This window comes from Melospiza melodia, chromosome 1, assembly GCF_035770615.1.
Source record: "Melospiza melodia melodia isolate bMelMel2 chromosome 1, bMelMel2.pri, whole genome shotgun sequence".
Lineage (NCBI taxonomy): Eukaryota > Metazoa > Chordata > Aves > Passeriformes > Passerellidae > Melospiza > Melospiza melodia.
Genome location: NC_086194.1, coordinates 150,410,181 through 150,431,500, shown reverse-complemented (window position 1 = coordinate 150,431,500; position 21,320 = coordinate 150,410,181). Strand labels below are relative to the sequence as shown.

Sequence of the window (21,320 nt, the reverse complement as noted above, 5' to 3'; positions counted from 1 at the left end):
GGGTGGGAATACACTCCACAGGCTGCTGCTGGCAGTGAGACCACATCACTCACATGCCTCTGAACCAGCGTGGCTGGCTCTGTGCTCTGGGACGCGCTCTTGCTGCTGAGCTGCCCCAAACTCAGAAAAGCAATTTTCTTCATAGTGCTATTGTTTGTAGCAAAGCTACTGGCTTTTCAAAAGAGAGCCAAGTGCCAGTTCAGTGCCATTTGCTACCTTTGTTAAAATACATGTGTTTTCATTTTCTTAATTCTCTTGTCCCCTGTTGAAGTTTGCCAATTAAAATCATGCTCTGTGTTGCATTAGGTGACAGTGCAATGAACCAAACAGCATTTGCAGCCAAGGAAGAGCAAATGCGCAGGGAATAATAGAAGGAAAAAAGCTCCTTCTATATTTCTACTCATTTCATTTGGAGTTGATTCAAATGTCAACACTGAAATGTTTTTGAAAACAGAAAGTCCATGGTTTATGTCAAAACATTGTCTTTCCCTTTGTTAACCAAGAAGAACAAACAGAGCTTTTTTTTTTTAATACCTGTATTGCTTAAACCCTAAGTGATTGTTATTGCAAGGCAGGGATTGTTTTTATATATTTGCTGCATCTATTAAAATGGGCCAGCTCTTTCTTTTTCTATTCACACAAAAGGATTTATACACACACAGCAGTTTCACAAGGATGAAGCCTCCTATTATTGACAAATGCTAATGCAACTCTACTATAATTATATATAAATCTTAATCTAACTATGTGTAAAACTGTATTAGGGTACTCAGATTCTGTGAGATGTCTTTCTAAATCTTAGCATAAATCAAGTATGTACTGACTAAAAAAGATGTTAGAATATCAAAGTAAATGTCTTTAGGTAAAATTTTTTCACTGTTCTGTTGTAATGATCTCCACCTTTAATTTTGGAGCAAAGTAATTTTTTGAATGTGACAAGCTAGCTATTTTTAAACCCTCCTACATTGTTTCCAACCATATAAAATACCTGAATATTCCTTTTGAGCATATGTCATCGTAAAGGTAATGCTTGCAATAGCACACAGAAGCCTGGTCTAAGTTCTCTTTTGCTCCATTAGTGTAGATGTGTTTTGTAGTGCTATTGTGTTTCTGGCTGGAGTCTGACAGGGGAGGGCTGGCAGCATTTTTTAAATGCTGTCCAAAGCAAGTGCTTCATATTTATTAGTCTCTTGGAGGAGTATTTTAAAAGTCATGAGACTATTTGTTCCTAAAAGTAAATTATTGCACGTACTGAAAAGTGCATTGGTGTTCATGAGCCATAATCCAAACAGCACAAGTTAACTTCTACATGTCATAGCAATCATTTATGAAGATATATTGCTTCTTTGTGCTGCCATCTCAAGTTCACTTCAAATGGAGACTTTGATTTAATCTATTGAAACTGAAGGCAGGCTTCCACAATGGGGGTTTGTGAGAGATGCATTGAAGGACTGACTGAAAATAGTGTGTGGGATGGCAAAAACAAGGGAAAATTATTTTACATCTTTACTTTTCTGAGGTGATTGCTTTAGTCATGGGAAAGCACTTCACAGACTGAACATGTACTTTTGGGATTTCCATAGAAATAGTACCTTACTGGAACTTCTCTTAGACGCAGAGATCTCTTTACTTACTACTGCTTTTTAAGGTTTATGCATACTTGTTCTTCATTTCTTTTCTTTAAGCTTCCTCAAAACATCACTACATGCAAGTTTGTCTAAATGGTCTCTGCATTGCAGTTTTTCTAACAGTGAACAGTGGTTTTTTTATACTGAATCAGCTCATCCCTGAAAGGACAAGTAGGTACAACTGCTAGAAGGATCAAGGGTGTGATTTTTGTCTATACAAGAGCACTCTGGGTCACAGCAAGAAAAATAAAAATCTCTTCCTGAGTTCCTGAACTTTTCCTCGTATTTGTAGGACACAATCCATGGATGTGTCTTGCAATATTTCATGTATTGAAAACTAACCAACATTTCCTTATTCTTAATTGTTTCTTCATTTCTCATTGTTTGCTTAGCATTTGAGAAAGGCACTGCTGATTTTGAACCAGCAGTATTATGTGCTGAATGCTCAGTTCTGCTTCTAAGCTGTGGGATATTGTGTTTTCTTTGTACTTTGTGGAGCTGAGATGACAACACAAAGAGACTGCAAAGCATAATCCTTCCAAGTGTAATCCCAGTGAAAGAAAACATAAATAAAACCACTTGTATTCTGGCATTCCTTTTCCTCTTCTGTTGTTTCTGCAACTTGGCCCATATTCTAATAAAACTATAGGAAGAAATTTCTCTATATTGAAGAATTGTGCCATAGTTACCAAGAATTTATTCTCTTAAAAATCAAAATTCCATATAGAATATTAAAAGAAAAAAAAAATAATTTCCAAGTATTATAGTGCCTCTTAAAATAACTAACTATAGCAGGATGTCAGTGTGTGTTGATAATCAACTTTTGTTGATTATCACTGAAATTCAGTGTCAAAAACCGCCTTGAACAGATCTGTCCCATAGGCCTGTAACCCATGAGAGCAGATGCAGGATTTCAGGAACCAGCCTAAATAAAAACCCCCAAAGCTGGAACTCCATTTGCAGTCGGTGACAACAGTCCTGTTGATTGGCATGGGACAATGGTTGGTTTGAGCCCTTGATCATTGTTACTAAACTCCAGCTGCTCAAGGGAGAGATGGTTTAAGTTTGTGGTTCCTACTAAGGTTGGACACATTTCAATGCCAATGTTACTGTGGGCATTGTTGGACCACCTTCCTAGTGTTTGCTGCTTTAAAAAAAAATATGCAATGTATTTCCTTCCATTGAAAAAATAGTGCTCAGTATTATGAAACTGTAAGCCCCAGGATGCAGACAGACTTCTTCCTTGGATGCTAGGAGAGATTCATAGGAGAAGTTTTATTGCATGGATTCAAAACAGTGAGTTGTGTTTTGGGGGGATTTTTCTACCAGCAAAGTTATAAAATGAAACTGTTCCTTGAAACACCTGTGTATAAGCCTTAGGTGTCTTTTTAATCTTTTGCCTTTTGTAAATGTGTAGTTTCATTAGAAAAATAAGCTGTGTGCATTATAAAGTAGGGTGGCATCCAGCATTCAGGGTGTTGAGTCCAAGTATTAGCACCAAAGGAGATAAAAGTTAAGCCAACCTCAGATGTAGTACTTTCCATGTAAATATACCAAAGAAATAGAGATATTAGGCATGGTTTATTTTATTAAGCAGTGATTTGCAGTAAGTTAAATTCTCAAGAGCTGGGATATTTCTAGATGATGTTTCTATCCTCAAAATGTTTGTCTTTAATGAGAGTATGTAAGTTCTGTCATAAATGTAATCTGCCATTACCATTTTTAGGTTCTATGAAGCTATGTAAAGTTCAAAAGGTTATGATATGAAAACTTTAAACTCTTTTTCTCAGGAAATGTGCATTATGTAGCTTGAGATAAGCATTTGTTTTGAATTATTAGAATTCAAACAGTACCCTTCTTCAGCTAAGTACTCCCAAGTCTAGCAAGGTGCTATGTTATAGTAATTAATCTGGACAAAAGCAGAAAGAACTGTTCAAAATCTCTATTTCCTATCAGTTTGAAATATGATCAAGTGAAGCAGCTGTAATTATTCTTAATAGACTTTTTTGAAAAAAAAATTCATAATTTAATGAAAAATGTCTCTTCTCATAAACCTTAAAATACTCAGAAGGCAAAAAGTCATGTTTTGGCAAATGATTCTTTGTAAGGAATGTGGATGAGACATACCTGCTCTGTTACAGCAACATGGTGTAAAGTCTGGTTGACAGTGTGGGAAGAGCAAGCTAAGTGAAAAAAACAGGAATTTTTTTAAAAAGTTACAGATCTCCTTGCCCAGGTGTGTAGTTCTTCCTTGGAGACCAGAGTGATTTTCCACACAAGTATTTCCATGAAAGTCAGTGGGACTATTTGTGTGAGTAATGGCTTGAGATCCCCAGGCTCATGGTAAAGTGAATTCAGGAAATAAGCACAAAAATGTTTGGAGAATAACTGCCAGTGGGATTAAATTTCTCTTTCTCCTTTTAGGAATCCATGGATCATCTTTAGTCCTTGACATAAAAGATTTCTTACTTAAAACAAGTCTCAAAGAAAGAGTGAAATCTCTGATTGGCCCTTTTTGCTGCTCTGTTAACGTGGAAGCCAAGTGGTGTAAGCACAGTGGTGATCCTGGCCCAGAGCAATCTGTTCCAAAAATCTACATTGATTTGAGAGGAGGACTGCTGCAGGTCTGTATAAGATGCTTATGGTTGTGCTGTTGAACTGGACTGGTTTTGGATGATTAAGTTTTCAAAAATAAATTTCATTAAAGCCTTCTCATCCTACAGCCGGTTGCTAGGTTGGGGAGTTTTGCATGTTTGATTTGGGTGGGTTTTGTCTTATCTTATAAAATAAGTATCTACTCTTTCATGTAAACTATTGATTGAAAATTTGTGTACTGTGTTTTGGATTTACTTTTTTTTCAATACTGCTTAAACCTTGTATTTTAGCTGTATGTGTGTGTTCCTTAAAACTACTGGATCAAATTACTAACACTTAATATCTAGGGTCATGTTCTGATGGGTGTGTGTTGGTCTGTCCACGATCTACGTGTCTGTAATGCCTAGAGGAAGCCTTAAGAAGTACATATCCTTTCTTTTTAAACTTACACAAATTTCTCGGGGGAGTAATTGCAAACTGTTGTTTGTAACAATTAATGCTCAGTTTTCCGTGCTATCCTCTCCTTTTTGGAAGTGCCACAACTTGAAATCAGTCCAAGAAGCTTGGGAGTTCTTGAAATGAAAAATAGATTCTGTGGGGCATAAACAAGTGGGCTTTAAGATATGTCTTGTTTTAATTATTTTTATTATAGTATCTATACATACCAAATGTTTTAAAATAAATACATAAATCAAATATATAAAACACAAAAAGGAAATTTTGACATTTAATTGTGTCAATAAGTTTTTTCCCAGAACTGGCATTGGAAGGTCTTAGAACAACAGCACTGGAAATAGGGTTAATCAGATAATACAAATTTGGGAAAAAAATGTATCTTAATGAATAAATAAAGTCAGTTTGTTTCTTTGCTCCTTTTTTTAATTGTTTTTCACAGGTACTTGGCTGACTACCTGTATGTGTTGGTAATAAAATGCTTTTTTTTTTTCCAAAATTTTGGGGTTTGACAAGTACCAAAAAGGAATCTATAAATCTCAGAAAGCCATTTATTATTAGAGTATAATTAGGGACAGTTAGCTTCTGCAGAAGATCATTAAGTGTTTGGTCTGGCAGAATAGATTTGAAAATGCTGACAAAATAATTACCAGTTCTGTTTCAAATTAATTTATTTATGGCTAATGATTTTACCAGCTCTAAACATGACCTCACCTATCCCTGTCACTTTGTATTGCATCGGAACCTTGAGAGCTTATGTAAAATCATAAGCTGAATATTGTAGTAGGAGTTCCATGGCCTAGAGTTCCCTTCTGCTTACAAATGAATAAAAGTGTGAGATGGAGAAAAATGTTCGTCCCTCCTCTGTCAGTGGGGACTGGGGCCTCTGGGATTGCCTTAAGGTGACAGAGCTCCTCTGAGGTGGTGCTAGAGTAGGTGTGGGACCCCAAGACCAGAGGTTCTTCTGAAACCATGGTGGAGATGCACTAAATTCAGAGAATACCTGCCTAGGCTGGGAATCTTTCGCTCAGGGCTGGCTGTGGCTGTGATTCAAGAGGGTCTCGGTGTATTCTGTGGGCTTACTTCTAGATGCAGGGCAAGAAAAAAATCTGCCTTCTTGCAACTACATTCCCTTTAGGCATCTTCTGATTTTTTTTCACATTTGAAAATTTATATTCCCCCATTGAAAAATTTGCACTACTCTTTATGTGCATACCTGACTTGTGTGCTTCACTCACACCCTTACCATAACTTTTAAGTTACAGTCTGGGCATTTTGATTTCATCCCACACTGGTTCCATGTCTAATTTCTGTATTGCTAGTTGCTTCTTTGTCTTCTCTGGTGCTTCAAGGCCTGCTTCTGCACATGAAGTCTAAAGTAGTGGTTCCCATTAATATAATTCTGTCAAACAGGAGCTTGATTTGAAAAAAGCAGCAATGCTTGTCCAAGCTGGCAGAAAGGAATGCCTTCTTGCCTTTTATTTTGCTACAAAGTGTGCAAATCTTCTAATCTTCTAGACTTGGCATGCCCAATTTTATTAGATATTTTTCTGTATTTCTGTTTTAAACTTCAGAAAACTTTGAACTTTTAAACCTCACTTGGAGGACTTACAGAACACCCAATTCATATGCTTAATTTTTGTGTTTAAGATGATCTTTCATATGTCTTCTGTGCCACATTCTTAGCTGTGTCACTTAGTTTAAAATGTATTCCAGAATTCCAGTTCTGGAGCAACCTCTTTGAGGAGTTTAAACTTTGTATCTTTAAGGGTTTTTTGTCATGTCTTAAACTGAGAAACTTGTGACCAGTGCTAGCATTGTGTACAGTTCTTGAATATAACATTTAAGATCTGTGGTCTTCCAGGCAACCTCACTGTGAATTGTTAAATGGTAGGAACTAATGTTTTCCTTCAGATAATGAAAAGAACACATTTGAGAAATAGTTTTGTAAGGATATTTTGTTGCTTCTGTCCTTTATTTTAAAATTAAGAATGCTTGCAAGCAATTAAGGTGTAAGTAGAGCAGACTAAAAGCCATATAAAATTCCTGTTGTTTTTGGGGAGGTGTTTTTCCCTTCAAAAATGGCTGAATATTTGTATGTAATTTTTTCATCTTTTCTCTCTCTCTCTTTCTCTCTCCTTTTTTTTCTTTTTAAAGGTTTTCTGGGGTCAAGAGCATTTGAACTGTTTAGTTCTTCTCCAGGAGCTTCTGTGGCAGTACCTGACTAAAAAGGGCGGTGTAGAGACGTTGATACCTGAACGTCCACACCCAACGTGTTTTTCTGCAGAAAGGAATCAAGCCTCAAAACCTGAGCATTCCTCAGATGATCTGAGAACAGGACTCTTCCAGTATATACAAGATGCAGGTAAGAAGGATATAATTTTTTTTTTCCTTTTTTCTTTTTTTTTTTTCCTCTTTTTTTCTTCCTTTTTTTTTCTAGGTTATAAAGTAAAAATAGTAGTAACCTATTAGACATTACTTGCCTCTTACAATGAATAACTTTATATTTTTTGGAAAAGCAGTTGAAAAGACATCTGCTAGAATTTTAAAAAAAATACTTTAAAAGACTTTTTTGATTTCTTTCCATTAAGCTGTAATGTTTTAAAAGTCAGGGAAATTGCTTTTTTATTTTCTCTCCTTTTGATCCCGAGGGATTTCTTTTTAATCACTTTGGTTTCATAAACCAGCATGTTTCTTTCTAGAAATTGCATAACAGATTATAGCTTTCTTTCATTTGACAGAAGCACAAAAGCTGCCCAATGCCTATGAAGTTGTGTTTTACAATGAAACTGAGGATAGTCCAGGAATGATGCTGTGGAGATACCCAGAACCCAGAGTGCTCACTCTTGTAAAAATTAACCCTGTTCCTTTTAATACCACTGAAGACCCAGATATTAGCACTGCTGACCTTGGAGATGTTCTTCAGGTGGGTAATGAGTTTTCTACTTTCAGTAACAAATGGAAATATTACTGCTGTAAAGTGAAAGTTTTCAAACTCAGATTTATTAAAAAGGAGCACAAAACAAATGTCAGGAGCTCTATAAAACCAATATGAGGTACATTGCACAGCTTGAGCATATCTTTAGTTTCAAAACTACTTGTATAAACATTTTACCCACTTACCTCTGCAGTTTTTATGTTGCATAATAAGCTATAGCCAAGTTTATCAGGTTTAGTTTGTGAGCATACAGTTTTTATTCTTTCTTTTTATGGTTTCATCCATCAGTCTTTGCATAAAGACTTCATTTGGTTTGAAACTGAAACATATGAGGAAAGACCTGGTCTGAAATTTCCAAGTTCTAGTGGAATCATTGAAGTAAAAGCTCCAATCTGGCTGTTCTCTCCTATTTCTGTGATGGCAGATGGCTGCACTGCTCCTAGTAAGATCCACAGGGTAGGGGGAAAGGGTCTGGTTTCTCTCATTTTACCTTCAGAGGGTTGAAGTGGATGGTGTGGTTTGACTGTGTGAGAGCATGGAACTTCTCTTTTAAGGAAGGCTGAGTGCTGCAGTCTCCATGCCCTAAAAATAGACCATACCTCAAAATTACACTGATCCTTAATGTGCTGGAAGTTTTGCTTTCTAATGTATGCAATTGGGTCATTACATTTTCTCCTGTCTAGTGTAATTCTTTTTAAATTCGCTTATTCCTTGCATACATATTTTGATTTTAGCTCAATTTTAATTCTCGTAATCTCTGTTTCCCTTTTGCATTACAAATTGGACCTGTCATTTTTTTTTTAATTTCAATCTTGTTGTTAATCAGAATAGTGTTGTGAGTCAAGGGAAATAAATATTTCCCAGTTCTTCTTATTTGTCCAAAACTCTTGAATTCTATTTCATTATTGCTGTGATGTTAAAAATTGCTTTTAAAATTGAATTATTCACCAATATGCTTTGAGTTATGAATAAGTAGGATAATCTTCCTCAGATAAATGGTATAATGTTATTACTGTGCACATACTGTCGGTGAGATCATGTAAGTGTCCTGCCAATTTCTTTGCCCTCAAGACAGCCAAATGTCAGCTCCTTTCAGTTACATGAAAATTAGAATTAAATGGAAAAAAATCAGCTCCACTTGGCATGAGGTTTGAATCAAAGATCAAAATTGTGTTATTGTAGGCTGTCTTGATGGCCTATTAGGTTGCTATGAAAGCCAGGATTTCACTTCCTTTCAGGCTGGTATTTTTGGAGCACAGCACACCAAGGTTTTGGTTTAATTACATTACACTCCCATTATAGGTAACAGACATCATGAAAACCATTATGTATGTGCTTGTGGAACGATATGACCCTGTCCAAGGGGAACACCACCTCTTCTTCAAATGGGCATACACAGCTGGACTTTCAGTAGCACACAGGTTCTGCTTTGTGCTTCCATACAATGGTGTAGAGAAGAGAAGGTCCAGTTCACTATTGTTGCCTCAGAGTGAGAAGCACCCAACTACCAAGGGTCAGGTTCTGTCAGCCTCTTCTGACATTCATGTGATTCTTCAGATTTCTGCCACCAGAGAAAATATAAAGATATCAGCCAAATTAGAGGACATTTAGTAAAAAATTCTGCTTTGGACCCATGATGTGCAGAAATGCCTACAAGAAGATCCACGCTTTGGTTGAAGGCCATTCATTGTAGTAGTAATTGTTGCCTGGCTCAGGGTGGTGATTTATTACATTTTCCAGAAATGGCCATACACCTGATGAGCAGCCATTTTAAACATGGGCAGTGTGCATTTTTTTATTAATCTTAATAGAGTTATGTGAGTGGAATAAGTAATGCAGAGAAAAATTTTAATTTCTTTAGGTAAATTGCATTTACTAAATACTCATATCAAACTTCAGATTGTAATTGAAGTTAATCATGAGGCCTTTTATGAGCTCCACTTTTTCCCTGTGTGGATACATGTTAATTAATATACTGGGGATTTAGTGCATATGGAAAATTAATTAAATACAAAGAGAAAAAAGATAAAACAGTATTTATTTTATTCCATTCTTGAAATGAAACATTAGAGAAACATCTGCAAGCCAAAGACTTTAGCTTTTTTGGAAAAAAGGCTCTAAATTAAAAAACAATAATGATACTAAGCTATATTAAAATATACTTTAAAAACTTTCCCAGGATTGTGGATGTGTTCAAATGCAAGGAGGACCCATAATGTCCCCAGCTGTGTTACCAGTCTCCCTTAATCCTGTGCTTCACAAAGATACAGTCAAAGGTGCCCTTCTGTAGTTTGTATTGAATTTTTGCGGGTTTTTTTCCTTGAAGTTTTCCAGTTGCATGTTCTTTCTTTCTGAGTAAGTTGCTATGACATTTCATCTAGCTTTCTGTCTTTGTTAAACTTTTAGCATAACGTTTTAATCATGGGTAGGTTTTAGAACTCTGTGTTTTTATAGCTATTATTCAAATTCCTGGAACTTGCAAAAGCTTCACCATAAAGAGAATTTTTCTGAATATTGAAGGTGCGTGTTATCTGGTACAGCCAAAGGATAGAGAACAGCTTCAGATCATAAGAGTTAATATGAACTATACTGTTTCTGTTGAACCTTGCCTTGCTCCTATTTCTGAATTGCCCCAAGAGCTGTTTTCTTGTGCTTTACCTTGTGTTTTTGCAAAGGGAAGCAGTTTCAGTGGTCAAGTTTGTAATACTTTGTTTTTGCAGTCCAAACATTGTTGCTTTTATTTGTGGGGGGAACAGGAAGAACTGATGTCTCTGCCATGGCATACCACATGGCATTGCTTTAGCAGTTTGAAATAGAGCTTGCATCTAATAGTTTGAAGGAAGTGAGAATTCTAGATCTGATTGTAAGAAATTGCAGCAGGATTATATTTCTTTAAAGAGGTGGAAAGTACCTGAATTTGTTGTTTCCCCTGTTTAACAGACATGGCAAACACTATGTAATCTTTAAGTCCTTTTTGTCTCTTTTTCACATGTTGTAAATGTCCTTTGGCTCTGTTTGATTTACCATTCTTTCAGATAACTAGTCTGTGAGGAAACACCTTTCAAAGGTGAATAATAGTATTGATGTGAGAATCATATGACCACCTCAGGACTAGAGGGAAGTCCAAACTTGGAAAATTTTCACAAAATTTTTTCAAAAGCTAAAAAGCAAGATAAAGTAGCAATTCCATTATTTTTAAAATATTGATGATTGATATATAGATAAGTTAAAACAAAGGGATACTCTCTGAGACTTTTTCCGTTATAACAGATGAAACTTAAATAATTCAAGTAGACTGCTGGTAAGAGAAGGTTTTGTGGTTAAAGATGAGCAACTTCAAAAGCCTATTTTATTCTGTGCTTAAAGAAAGACATGTATGTCTTCTGTTCATGAACCAGTGAGAAATAACCTACTGAACCTTGCTCCGAAATAACCTTGCTCCAAAAATTTAGTTACTGCTACATTTAGGTCACAGATAATTTCTGTAACAAAAACTGTGCAGGTGTTTATAAATTTGTCTCAGTGAGTATTCACATGTGAAGACTTAAGGCATGCCACAGTTTCCCAGTTTAACATTAAACTATATTCTGTAAGGCAACCAGCTCATCATTACAGGGCAAAGGTCTTCTAATTGCTCTGTGATGGCCTTGTGGTGTGGTGCCACTTGAAGTTGCACTGTGGGCAGTGATGATTCTCATTCCTATGAAATCTGACCATGAAATGTGTTTCACCCAGAACTTGGAAGCATGGTAATAGCCTTCAAGCAGATTTTGGTTTAGAATGTATGTTGAAATGTCTCCTGAGAGATATCAGAATTGTAGAAGATACATGAGCATCCTTAGGAACAAGAATGGGCTGGACAGTCTCAATTTCAGAGTAGGGGTTTCATTGTGTCTCTCTTCATCTTCTAAATGATGAGGGCATTGGCTTGCTATGGCTACTAGGACAGTTGAAAGAGAATTTGTGGCAATTTCCTCCATTTCAATTGTTCTGGTTGCCTTGGAAGTATGGCACTGGGATGAAAGGAGTAAGAGTAATTTCTGATTTCAGACAATAATTTATTATTATGCAAATAATTCCACTGTCCCAGAACATAAGGAATAATTGAAGAATTTATTCTACATCATAACAAAGATGTGTATTCCAAAGCTGTTGTGTGATACTAAATTCAACTGTGCTTTTACAGTTCCTTGGATCTGTCAGGTCCATATCTGAGAAAGGACAAGTCATCTTCATTTCTGTGATATTTTTAAAATTCAAAAGGTGGAAAGCAGAAAATAAAAGGAGAGAAAAATCTGTTACTGATTCAGTAGTGACTTTCACATTGTGCAGATACAATATGAAGCTAGATACATTTAGATATTTAACCTCAAAGAAGGTTCTGTTGAATATTTGTGCTGCGGGGCTTAAAACTGTACTTGCACTGTGTGTCTAGTTTCCCCAAAGTCTTCCTGTGTCTTCCTGCAGTCTTGAGAATCTCAGATTTATGTTTATCTTTGCCTGTGATGTTGTTATACTTTTCTGATGTAATCTGGCTTTTATTTTTATATCATTTATCTTTACCAAGAACAAGGTTGACAGGTTTAGGTTGGCAGGGGAGAGTAAAGATTGGGTGGGGCTCACCAAGGTAGGAAAACAGTTCATATGCCATCAGGGAAATACTCTGCTTTTCTGTACAGGCAGGTGAACAGGACACACAAAATATCTCCTGTACAGCTGGAGGCCTGTTTTTATCCAGTGAACCTTTTACAGAGATTCTTATTTATTGTCATTCCATTGTAGAGTTATCTTTCCATTGAGGGATGTTGCTTGGCACTGCCCCATATCTCAAATAAAGCTATGTATTGTCAACAAGAGCATTTACCCAATTGGCATGAATTTAAAAGCAGAAGAAAACCAGATTTATCTAATCAAAGTAATCATACACTGTGTAGTGTTCCAAATTCTGAGTTATCTGATTTAGTTAAGATGCATCACTAACACAGACTTAAAATTCTTTCTCCTGGATTGTCATCCAGTGGGAGATGCAAGCTGTTAAACAAAAGAAAGATCAACTACAACATTTGCTCATTTCTCCATATGAAGTTAAAATAAAATATCTGCTGAACTATAACCCTGACAGGTTTTTGTATTTGGGGATGTTTCCCTTGTGTACCTGCCAGGACTCCTATTGCACGCACGTGTAGTCAGCATTATAACAGCTGATGAAACCAAGAATGCGTGCTGAGGTCTCCTTTTTTGGCCTTTCTTCTTTATCTAGTGTCCTAAGATACAGAGCACAGGTTAAAAAAGGGGTGATTAAATTAACCAAATCTCTAAGTCTACTGAAGAATATTTTAGGGCAGTGAGTATAGTTCTGAGGTTGCAAGAGCTTAACTGGGATTTCATAAGGAAAAACTACATAAATAAAACCACTGTGGTAAAATTCACACAGAGCATTTTCAAAGGTGGTGAAATCTTTTTTAGGAGAACATAAACTATTTCCAACTTCAAAGGGCAGGGATTCAAAAAATTGTCTGTTACATTGCCTTACATGCATGTGCTATTTAAATAAAGCATTTGCAAACTTGCTAGTCTGGAATCTGATTTTTTTCAACACTGTCATCCAATAAATAGTCATATTCTAACACCTTGTGGCTGTTTAAACAGTGGCTTAAGGAAGCATGAGCTTAAGAATGACTGACATTGGACCTACTGTAAGTCATTATTCCAGGAAAGATTTGACATGACAGTCAACAGGAAAAGAATTATGATCAATGTCAAAGACATTAATTTTTCCTTTTAACAGAGAATACCTCATTTTTGGCTGACTCTGCTTCCCTTTTACTTTTCATTCCCTGTTGGGGCTAAAATATTCAGCTGGGCATTTGAGAGTCTGGGAAAAGTGCTTTCTGAGAAACCACAAATTTTTGATTTATTTCTTATATTCCCAAAGCAACAACTATTTTGGAAATCCAGATGATTTGTGTGTGACAGGTTAGTAATTTAAGCTCACGGTGTTACAAGATAATAAGCTGTAAAGTTCAACCATGCTTCTTGATAAACATGTTGGCTTGCAAGTTACTGAACCTACTGCCACACAATTCAGTACTGTCTTCAAATAATGGCACTTTTTAGTGGATGAAGAAGTAATTTGTCTGGCTGTTGTGAATTGCTCAGAAGGCAAATTTGGTGTTTTGTCTGCTTTTTAAACCTTACATTTCTTGTTAATTCTACCTTTGGATGTTGTTCAAAATTACTGTATTAGTCATACTACTACTATATAAAGATTCTATACCATGTTTTTATTATTTCTCTACTTTGTGAAGAGTTGCAAGAAACCTGAAAAGAAGCAATTATTATTGAACATACCTGATCATAAACTAGAAGTGTAACAAATGCCATTTATTCTAATATAGGTAACCTCTTTCTCAGCAGTAGATGCAGTGTTTCTATTTGTGCATGAGTACAAAAATGGGTGCAGGTCATCACATAAACAGCTGGTCTGTGTAAGAGGCCTGTAGGTTTGTTGTAGCTTGAGCCACTTACCCTTCAGATGATCTGCAGGCGAGCAGATTTTCTGATTTGAGTTTTGCATGTTTTCCAAAGTTCAGACTCTGTCTATTAATTATGAGTATTGTCTTCATTTTCTTGCAAGGAAGGCAATAGGGACTAAAGAAGTTGGAGTCTTAAGCAGATGTTGAAACAGAGCCTGTTCTCTTAGGGAATTCCAGCTTTAAATATTATTTGTGAACTTCTGTGCCTGAGAATAGGATTATCTCAGACTTTACTATTTTGTTACTGGTTTGTGTGTGTATAATCTTAATTATTTTGCTGTGTGATCTTAGTGTTCCCTGCATCAAGATGAGACTGTATCGTTTGTCCTAGAGTTTCCCTGTGCAGTCTGCAGGGAGTTAAGCGTAACTTGTTGGGAATGTTAATGGAAGTTGTGCATAATTTGCCTGTGCATCACAGTGAAATTTACCCTTAGGGGTTACTGAGCCAGTGAAAACTCTACCGGGTGCCAGAGGACTGACGAAACCATCAGATTATCTTAATGACAGATTTACACTCTGCCTGTGTTCTGTACTCTTCCGATTTTGTGACTCTGATTTATGAAACTCTGCAAACCCGAGTCCTTCCGGCTGTACAGTGACTTTGTGGTGCTTCTCATAGGAGTCAGGCTTTGCTGTGGTGAGAATGTGTGGTCAAAATAGCTCATATACTGAAAATTATAAGGTACATTTTGTTAATAGACTGCTAACCTCAATGGTCAGAGGTGACTGAGTTTCAACATCATAATGCTTGTATTATTAAGAAATACTTAAGCCTAGAAAATTAAAAACCTTCAATGAAATGTGGAAGATAGTTCCTGTATCAGAAAGAGACAATAAAGGGTGTTGAAAGAAGTAGGTGAATCCCTAATGTAAGATCTCCAATCTCTATACTTTTGTTTCTCAATGCCTGAAACAATGCATTGCAAGCTAATAAATTAAAGAAATATTGTTACTTTTGCTGTTCAAAAGGCAAGTGATCGTCACATAAACTCAGTCTCGAGGTGAATGACAATTAGTATAAAATTTTGACACTTAGCAGTACATGATTTTCCTGTTTAAATTTCTGCAGAAGTCAGTTATAGCCCAGCGCTGTTCTGTGCTTTCTTTTAAAAAAAGCTGTTAGTGTGTTCAGAGTAATTTTTCCATAATGAAAAAAGCCAGTATCTGTGACAGATTACATTACTCCACACACCTGCATTCGCTCTGAACCTGCTAGCCTGATAAATTGATAAGTTAGTCATATGTTGTTTTAAAAAGGCAAAGAACGTAGTTCCTAATAAAAGAATGCTACATATTTCTTCTAAAAGGTTAAAAAGCATTTCTCAGGGCTCTTAAATTACCATATTCTGATACCAGGGGAAAATAAAACCTGGGCTTAGAGTCGTGTTTGTACTTAGAGGGCTTTCCGGACAGGAAGGCAATCTTGATGCAATTCAGTAAGCCACAATACCAGTGGGGCATCGCAGGTGAAAAAATTGCAGCTGTACCCCTCACCACAATGTATTACAACTGTACAGTGGAATATTTCCTGTACAGAAATAGGGCTTGGTTAACTTTGTTTCCCAAGAGTAGATCACATTAAAATGTTATAAAATCATGATTTCCTGCATTTGAATACTTGTGGTTTCTCAACTGGTTCCAATATTACAAAAGGTTTTTTTATAGCTTCTATTAGTTGAAGATGTATAGAAGCTTTCTTCCAAAGTCAGCTAAAAGGAAGTTATGTATTTTTAAAGAACAACTTTTCTCAGAAGCCAAAAGTTTTCTTTCACATCTTTTCATTACAACTCTATTTGATATTTATTTTATAAACTGCAGGACAGATGTAAATTTAAATAAAATGAAATAAATATACTAATAGGACTATTAGTATATATGTTTAATGGAGTTGAAAGACCCACAGTATATGTTATTACTCGATATCCAAATAGTAGTTATTTTTATTAGTCAGCCAAAGACCTCAATATAGATAAAGGAAAAAGCTAAATTAAGCAGGTGTTGCATATTAAATTTTAGAGTGAGTATTTGTAATTTAAATGTCCTAGCTTTAGGACCAAATTTATTTTTTAAAAAATTTGAAGATAAGCTAAACAATTCTGAGAAGAAATTATATGACATAATTTTGAAAAACATCTCCAGTTGGGGTATCTGATTATTCCAGTGTTGAAAATTGAGAGTGTACCATAGTGGAATATATTTTACTGCCTGAAATATATAGGTATGTAACATTCAAACTGCTGTCAAAGTACAGAAAACTGTAATAAAATACAAAGGAGGCTGAGGTGGGTGGGACAGCAAATACTTTGTGCAACTAAATAATTTTAATCCTAGTACTGCTCCTAATCCTGAAACTACTTATATGAGGCTATATTTTTACCTCACTGTAAGTCATCTCTCTTTTTTTGGTTGTTTGGTTTTTTCCTTCATGAAATGGGGATATTGGTGGTCTGTAGCTGTGCCAGGAAAGTCTGTTTTCTACACAGATACGATACAATCTTAGTTCTGAGGAAGGTTAAAAATATTATCTAACAGGCAAGTGGTTTGTAGCATGATTTCACACTGTCAATCACACAAGATACACAGGAATGTGGATGTTGAAGTATCCTACATTTGCCCAAAATGTAGGTGTTACACTGGTCAGATTGAATTGTGTATGTTGTGTGAACCAGGTGTATTGCAACATTCTACTCTATTTAATATTATTTTCTTTTGACCATATTTTCTACATATTGTATTATTTTTCTGCAGAGTTCTTTTGCTAGTTTTATATAAATAATACTTCAAAATCAAATTTAAAAGTAATGTTTCTGGTAGATATTGCCAAGACTTTTTTCCTTATAAAAATCTGCATAAAACTTTTTATTTCCTGCTACTGCAACTTCTGTTCACCTAATGAGAGAATTATATTTTTAAGACAGTTGGCCCTAAACCAGTAAAATGTCTTAATAAAAGAATAACTTTATTACAGAGCAATCAGTTTATTCATGCTCAGGAAGCTGAAGTAAAAATTGCAGTCTGGGTTGGTGTCTGACTCAGAGTTCCAGTTTGTGTTGTGTTCTGCCTCATTCACTGAGGTGGCCCTGCTTGCAGAAGATAAAACACACACACACTTCCTGTCTTCTGGGTGCATTTTTTGTGCAGTAGTTTTTTCTGGACCAAGAATAGCTGAATTTCCAAGAGGAAGCGCCCACGATCTGAGGGACTGAGATTCAAGAAATGAATATATCTTCTGTAAAAGCTTTTTTTCTAGCAAACACATCAATCAAAAGGAAGCATCACTGAAAGAAACATTAGGCGCCCAGCTGTTAATATCTATCTTTCTTTCTCAACTGGACAAAATCTGTTTTCCAGCCTAAGATATTTAGCATGTATTTAAAGTTCACATGTTTATACTGAGTTTTAAAATCATATGCTTCAGTAGTTAATACCGAAGCATAATACTTTCCTATTCCATAATACAGCCTTCATTCAAAAACCTCAAAGTAGGCCAATGGCTGTAGCTTTTTCCTACAGACAAAAAGATGTTTATTAAAAACATGGGATTAGTTAAGAAGTGGAGATATTTTAATTATTTCTCTCCTAGCTGGAAATTGTGTCCATGTCTGAGACCTTTTAGCATTCTGACAAAATGTATATTGAATAATAGGTATTATTATTTATGGTGACATGGCAGGTTGGGGAAGTCCACTGATGCTGGCTCTCTGCTCAGCTGTAGAAATGTACCTGTGGGCAGATAAGTGGTGTGCACCCAGCATTTTTCAAATCCAAATTAGCCAAGAATCCCAAAGCTGGGAGGATAACATCAGCTCACAGGAAAATATAGAAGCATGTCATCATCTTGAAATTCTTTGAAAAGCACTTAGGGGTCAACACTCATCTCTCTATCAAGTCTTAATACTACCCAAAACCGCTAGTGGGGAAAAATGAAGTATCTGTAAAACACAAGGATGAAATTAAAAACACAGCAGTAACAGACTGTGTAGCATTTCCCCTAGTTTCCAAGTAGGAATGAAATTATTCTGGTACTGGTAATATGTGACACAATATATGATGAATAAGAAAAAACACAATGACATTGTTGTGCTTTAGTGGGACTACTTCGTGTTGGTAACTAAGATGATACTGTCTTGCTGATAGGTTAACAAGTGTGAAGGAAATTATTTGAAGTATGCAGGGTTTTAAGAGGCTTTTCAGGTTTCTCATTGTTTGGCCTTTTTTTGGGGGGGTGATGTGTGTGTTGGAGGCTTCAGTTCTGCTCAAATCAGAGATGTTTTTCATATGTGTTAGTGTAATATACATGAAAATTTTTGTCTTAAAAAAGAGTGAAATGAGATTCAGAGAAAACAGGAATCTGCTCTCTTCTAACTAAAAAGGTTTTTGCTCCAAGGCAATTGTTTCTGAACAGTTGTTTGTTTGTGTCACGTACTTTGCCAATACACCATTTTCCTCCTTCTTCCAAACACTGCCATGCCATTTTCAGATCTCCAGTGTCTACAGTTCACAGCAGTAAAGAGAAAAAGGAGCAGCCTTCAATTTCTCTACTTAGAGTTTGGACTGTTTCATACAGCTTTTCATTTCTGCTTCTGAGTTGTGTTGTTAAACAGAGATGCTGCTGAAAAATACAGCATTTGACTGTGGTTTTCCTCCCTCTTGCCATAGTCATCCTTCTAAATAAGTGTGTTTGCCACAGTGGTTTTTTAGCAAAACAGAGCTTGGGGATTCTTGGTTAAACCTGAGCTCATGGTTAAATAACTTCTTTGCGTGACAGGTGAATACTATCATTGCAATTAAAACTGTCTTTGAGAGCTGTGGAAGAGGACAAAAAGCTGCAGGGAAGTGTCTGCTGGAGAACCAAGCTTGCTGTTTAGCAAAAAAATTAAATTTGCTTTGTTTGTGTTTGCCTTTATAGAGACAGGCCTAGTGGTCACATTTTCTAAGAGGTAACAGTTGTATGAATTATAGCTTAGGTTTTGTTCAAATATTTTGAGGTAAAACCATACTTAATTCGACACGTGTGGAATTTTTTTGTTGCAGCTAGTTCACTTATTCCCACTGCTAATGACTCAGTTCTGGCATTATAACCCCTTTCCAGGCTTTCACAACTATTATTTTTGGCAGCTGATACTGCCCAGAGCTACCATCTTTCCTTAAACTTATCCAGATCAGGCATTAGTAATAAAGCCCCTAGAAAAAATAAAGCTAGATATGTAGAAATCAAAGATTCTAAGTCAATTAAGTCTTTTGCAAGCTTCAAACTAGAAAGCTTACAGTTTGTGTAGTTCCAAAGAATGAGCTGTATTTTGTATAGGAAATCACATAATGTGTGTCCTTGATTTCTTATCTCCAAGGTGCAGATGACATTTTGAAATAAATTGTCTCTTGCTCTGGTAGATTTCTTGACATATTACAACATAGTTAGAAAAAGTTGTAAACAAAATAATGAGGAATAATCGTTTCTACTTGCTGACCAGCCTGCATTAACTGTGCAGTGATGTTGTTCCTGGCTACTCGTACTGCTGAGTTCAGCAGTCATTCCTGTGCCTTTCCAGATTTCTCATAATTCATTTTAGAAGTTGTCCTGCACTACACAGGATCACAGGATGGGTACAGTGGAAAGATCTGCAGTGGGTCCTCTGGTCAGACCTCCCTATTCCCTATCCCAGAGCACATGGCACAGGATTGCTTCCAGGTAGTTCTTGGATATCTCCAGGGAAACTCTACAATCTCTCTGAGTCACCCACACAATAAAGTTCTTCCTCATACTCAGATGAAACTTCCACTGTGTTAGTTTATACCACAGACCACAGCCTGAACATGAGTTACAAAGTTATTACTTCTTTGTGGCATAATTGTTTTCATCATTATACTTTGCCATCTTTTCCTCAAGAGGAGTTTCAATACATCTACTACCTAATGAGTGGGTGGAAATACTGAAGTACCTTTTTTTTTATATAGACAGGATGTGTGAAATCCAGTTAATGTTTTTTCAAGTTTTGTTCTGCCTTTTTTTGAATCTTTATTTTTAATTTTCTATATTATTTTCATCTATCCTTATTGATAGTTTTATGGGGTTTGTATTGTAGTGCCACTTAAAAAATTATCTTACTGTACTCTTGAACTTGTTCTTCCAGCTCATTAATCTAGTGGGAATAGAATTCATCACCCTGCTTAGCCTCTTTTAAAACACCCATTACTTTCTATTCTAATGCAATTTTGTGAGATTCTCATTAAGGAAAGGGTTTTGTTTTGAGATGTAATCTAAGAGAAATAAATATCCTACATATGATAGCTTTGTGAGACTTTCATTGCACACATATTACTCACTAACATTGATAAGAAAAGGTAATTCAGATTTTGATAGACATTAGGAAGTGCAAGACCAAACCAAGTATTCAAATATATTTAATCAGGTTCCTAAAAGAATGCCAAGGTATTTTAAGGACTGAGATTTAAAAGTATGCAGAAATAAATATGGCTGTATGTAAAGTATCTATGCAACCATGAAAGGCTGCAGCCTTTTGTCAAAAATGAAACACATCCTTTTATAATTATGTAATTCCAAAACTTCACGCTATAGGAAGTATGCCAAGTATTACAATGTTCAACTAAACTGAAATGTTTTATCACCAGTGGAGATTGGGAAGGTTTAAAAAGAGAAGCTTGTGAGTGTGGATGGCTCCACAATGCAGCATGAAAGACAGCAGATGATGGAAGAGGCTCTTTGTGTGTTCCTAGTTAACATACGGAGTTCTTGGGGTGTATCCAATGTATCCATAATTGGAGGGTAGGAACATTGCTATGGTAGTGTAGCAGCCTTGAGTGTTTGTCCATAGGCGTTAAACATTCAAATAATTTAACACTGAGAAGTTCTGAAAAAATAACTAAAAGTCTAGTGGCACTGAGAGCAAAAATAATCACTATAGTGTGACTTTGAATATGGGCATAAACTTCATGTGGTATTTCTTATTGCTGCTGTTGTGCACAGCACTATTGTACAGCTAGGAACAGAGAACCAGGAAAGATGTTTTCTGGCTCATCAAGCCCAGCCTTCTCCCACTGGGGCATGCTTGTTATTTTCTCCATCTAATTAACAAATCAAGCTTTTCAAAGTAGCTCTCATGAGCACCAAGGGTCTCCTTGCACATCCCCATCTTTTTTCTGTACAGTTTC

At 36.0% G+C, this 21,320-nt stretch overlaps 2 protein-coding genes across 7 annotated transcripts in view; one reads left to right on the top strand and one right to left on the bottom strand.

Annotated features, from left to right (window-relative positions):
• Positions 1-21,320, bottom strand: part of LOC134426653 (cytochrome c oxidase subunit 6C) — a 475,168-nt gene that overhangs the window by 380,034 nt on the left and 73,814 nt on the right. The gene's annotated exons all lie outside the window — the stretch shown is intronic.
• Positions 1-21,320, top strand: part of VPS13B (vacuolar protein sorting 13 homolog B) — a 429,375-nt gene that overhangs the window by 342,465 nt on the left and 65,590 nt on the right. For all 6 annotated transcript variants that reach the window (XM_063171820.1, XM_063171844.1, XM_063171830.1 and 3 more), the window contains exons 37-39: positions 4,053-4,252; positions 6,834-7,041; positions 7,418-7,602. In XM_063171820.1, the coding sequence (XP_063027890.1) occupies positions 4,053-4,252; positions 6,834-7,041; positions 7,418-7,602 (593 nt within the window). The remainder of the gene's footprint in view (positions 1-4,052; positions 4,253-6,833; positions 7,042-7,417; positions 7,603-21,320) is intronic.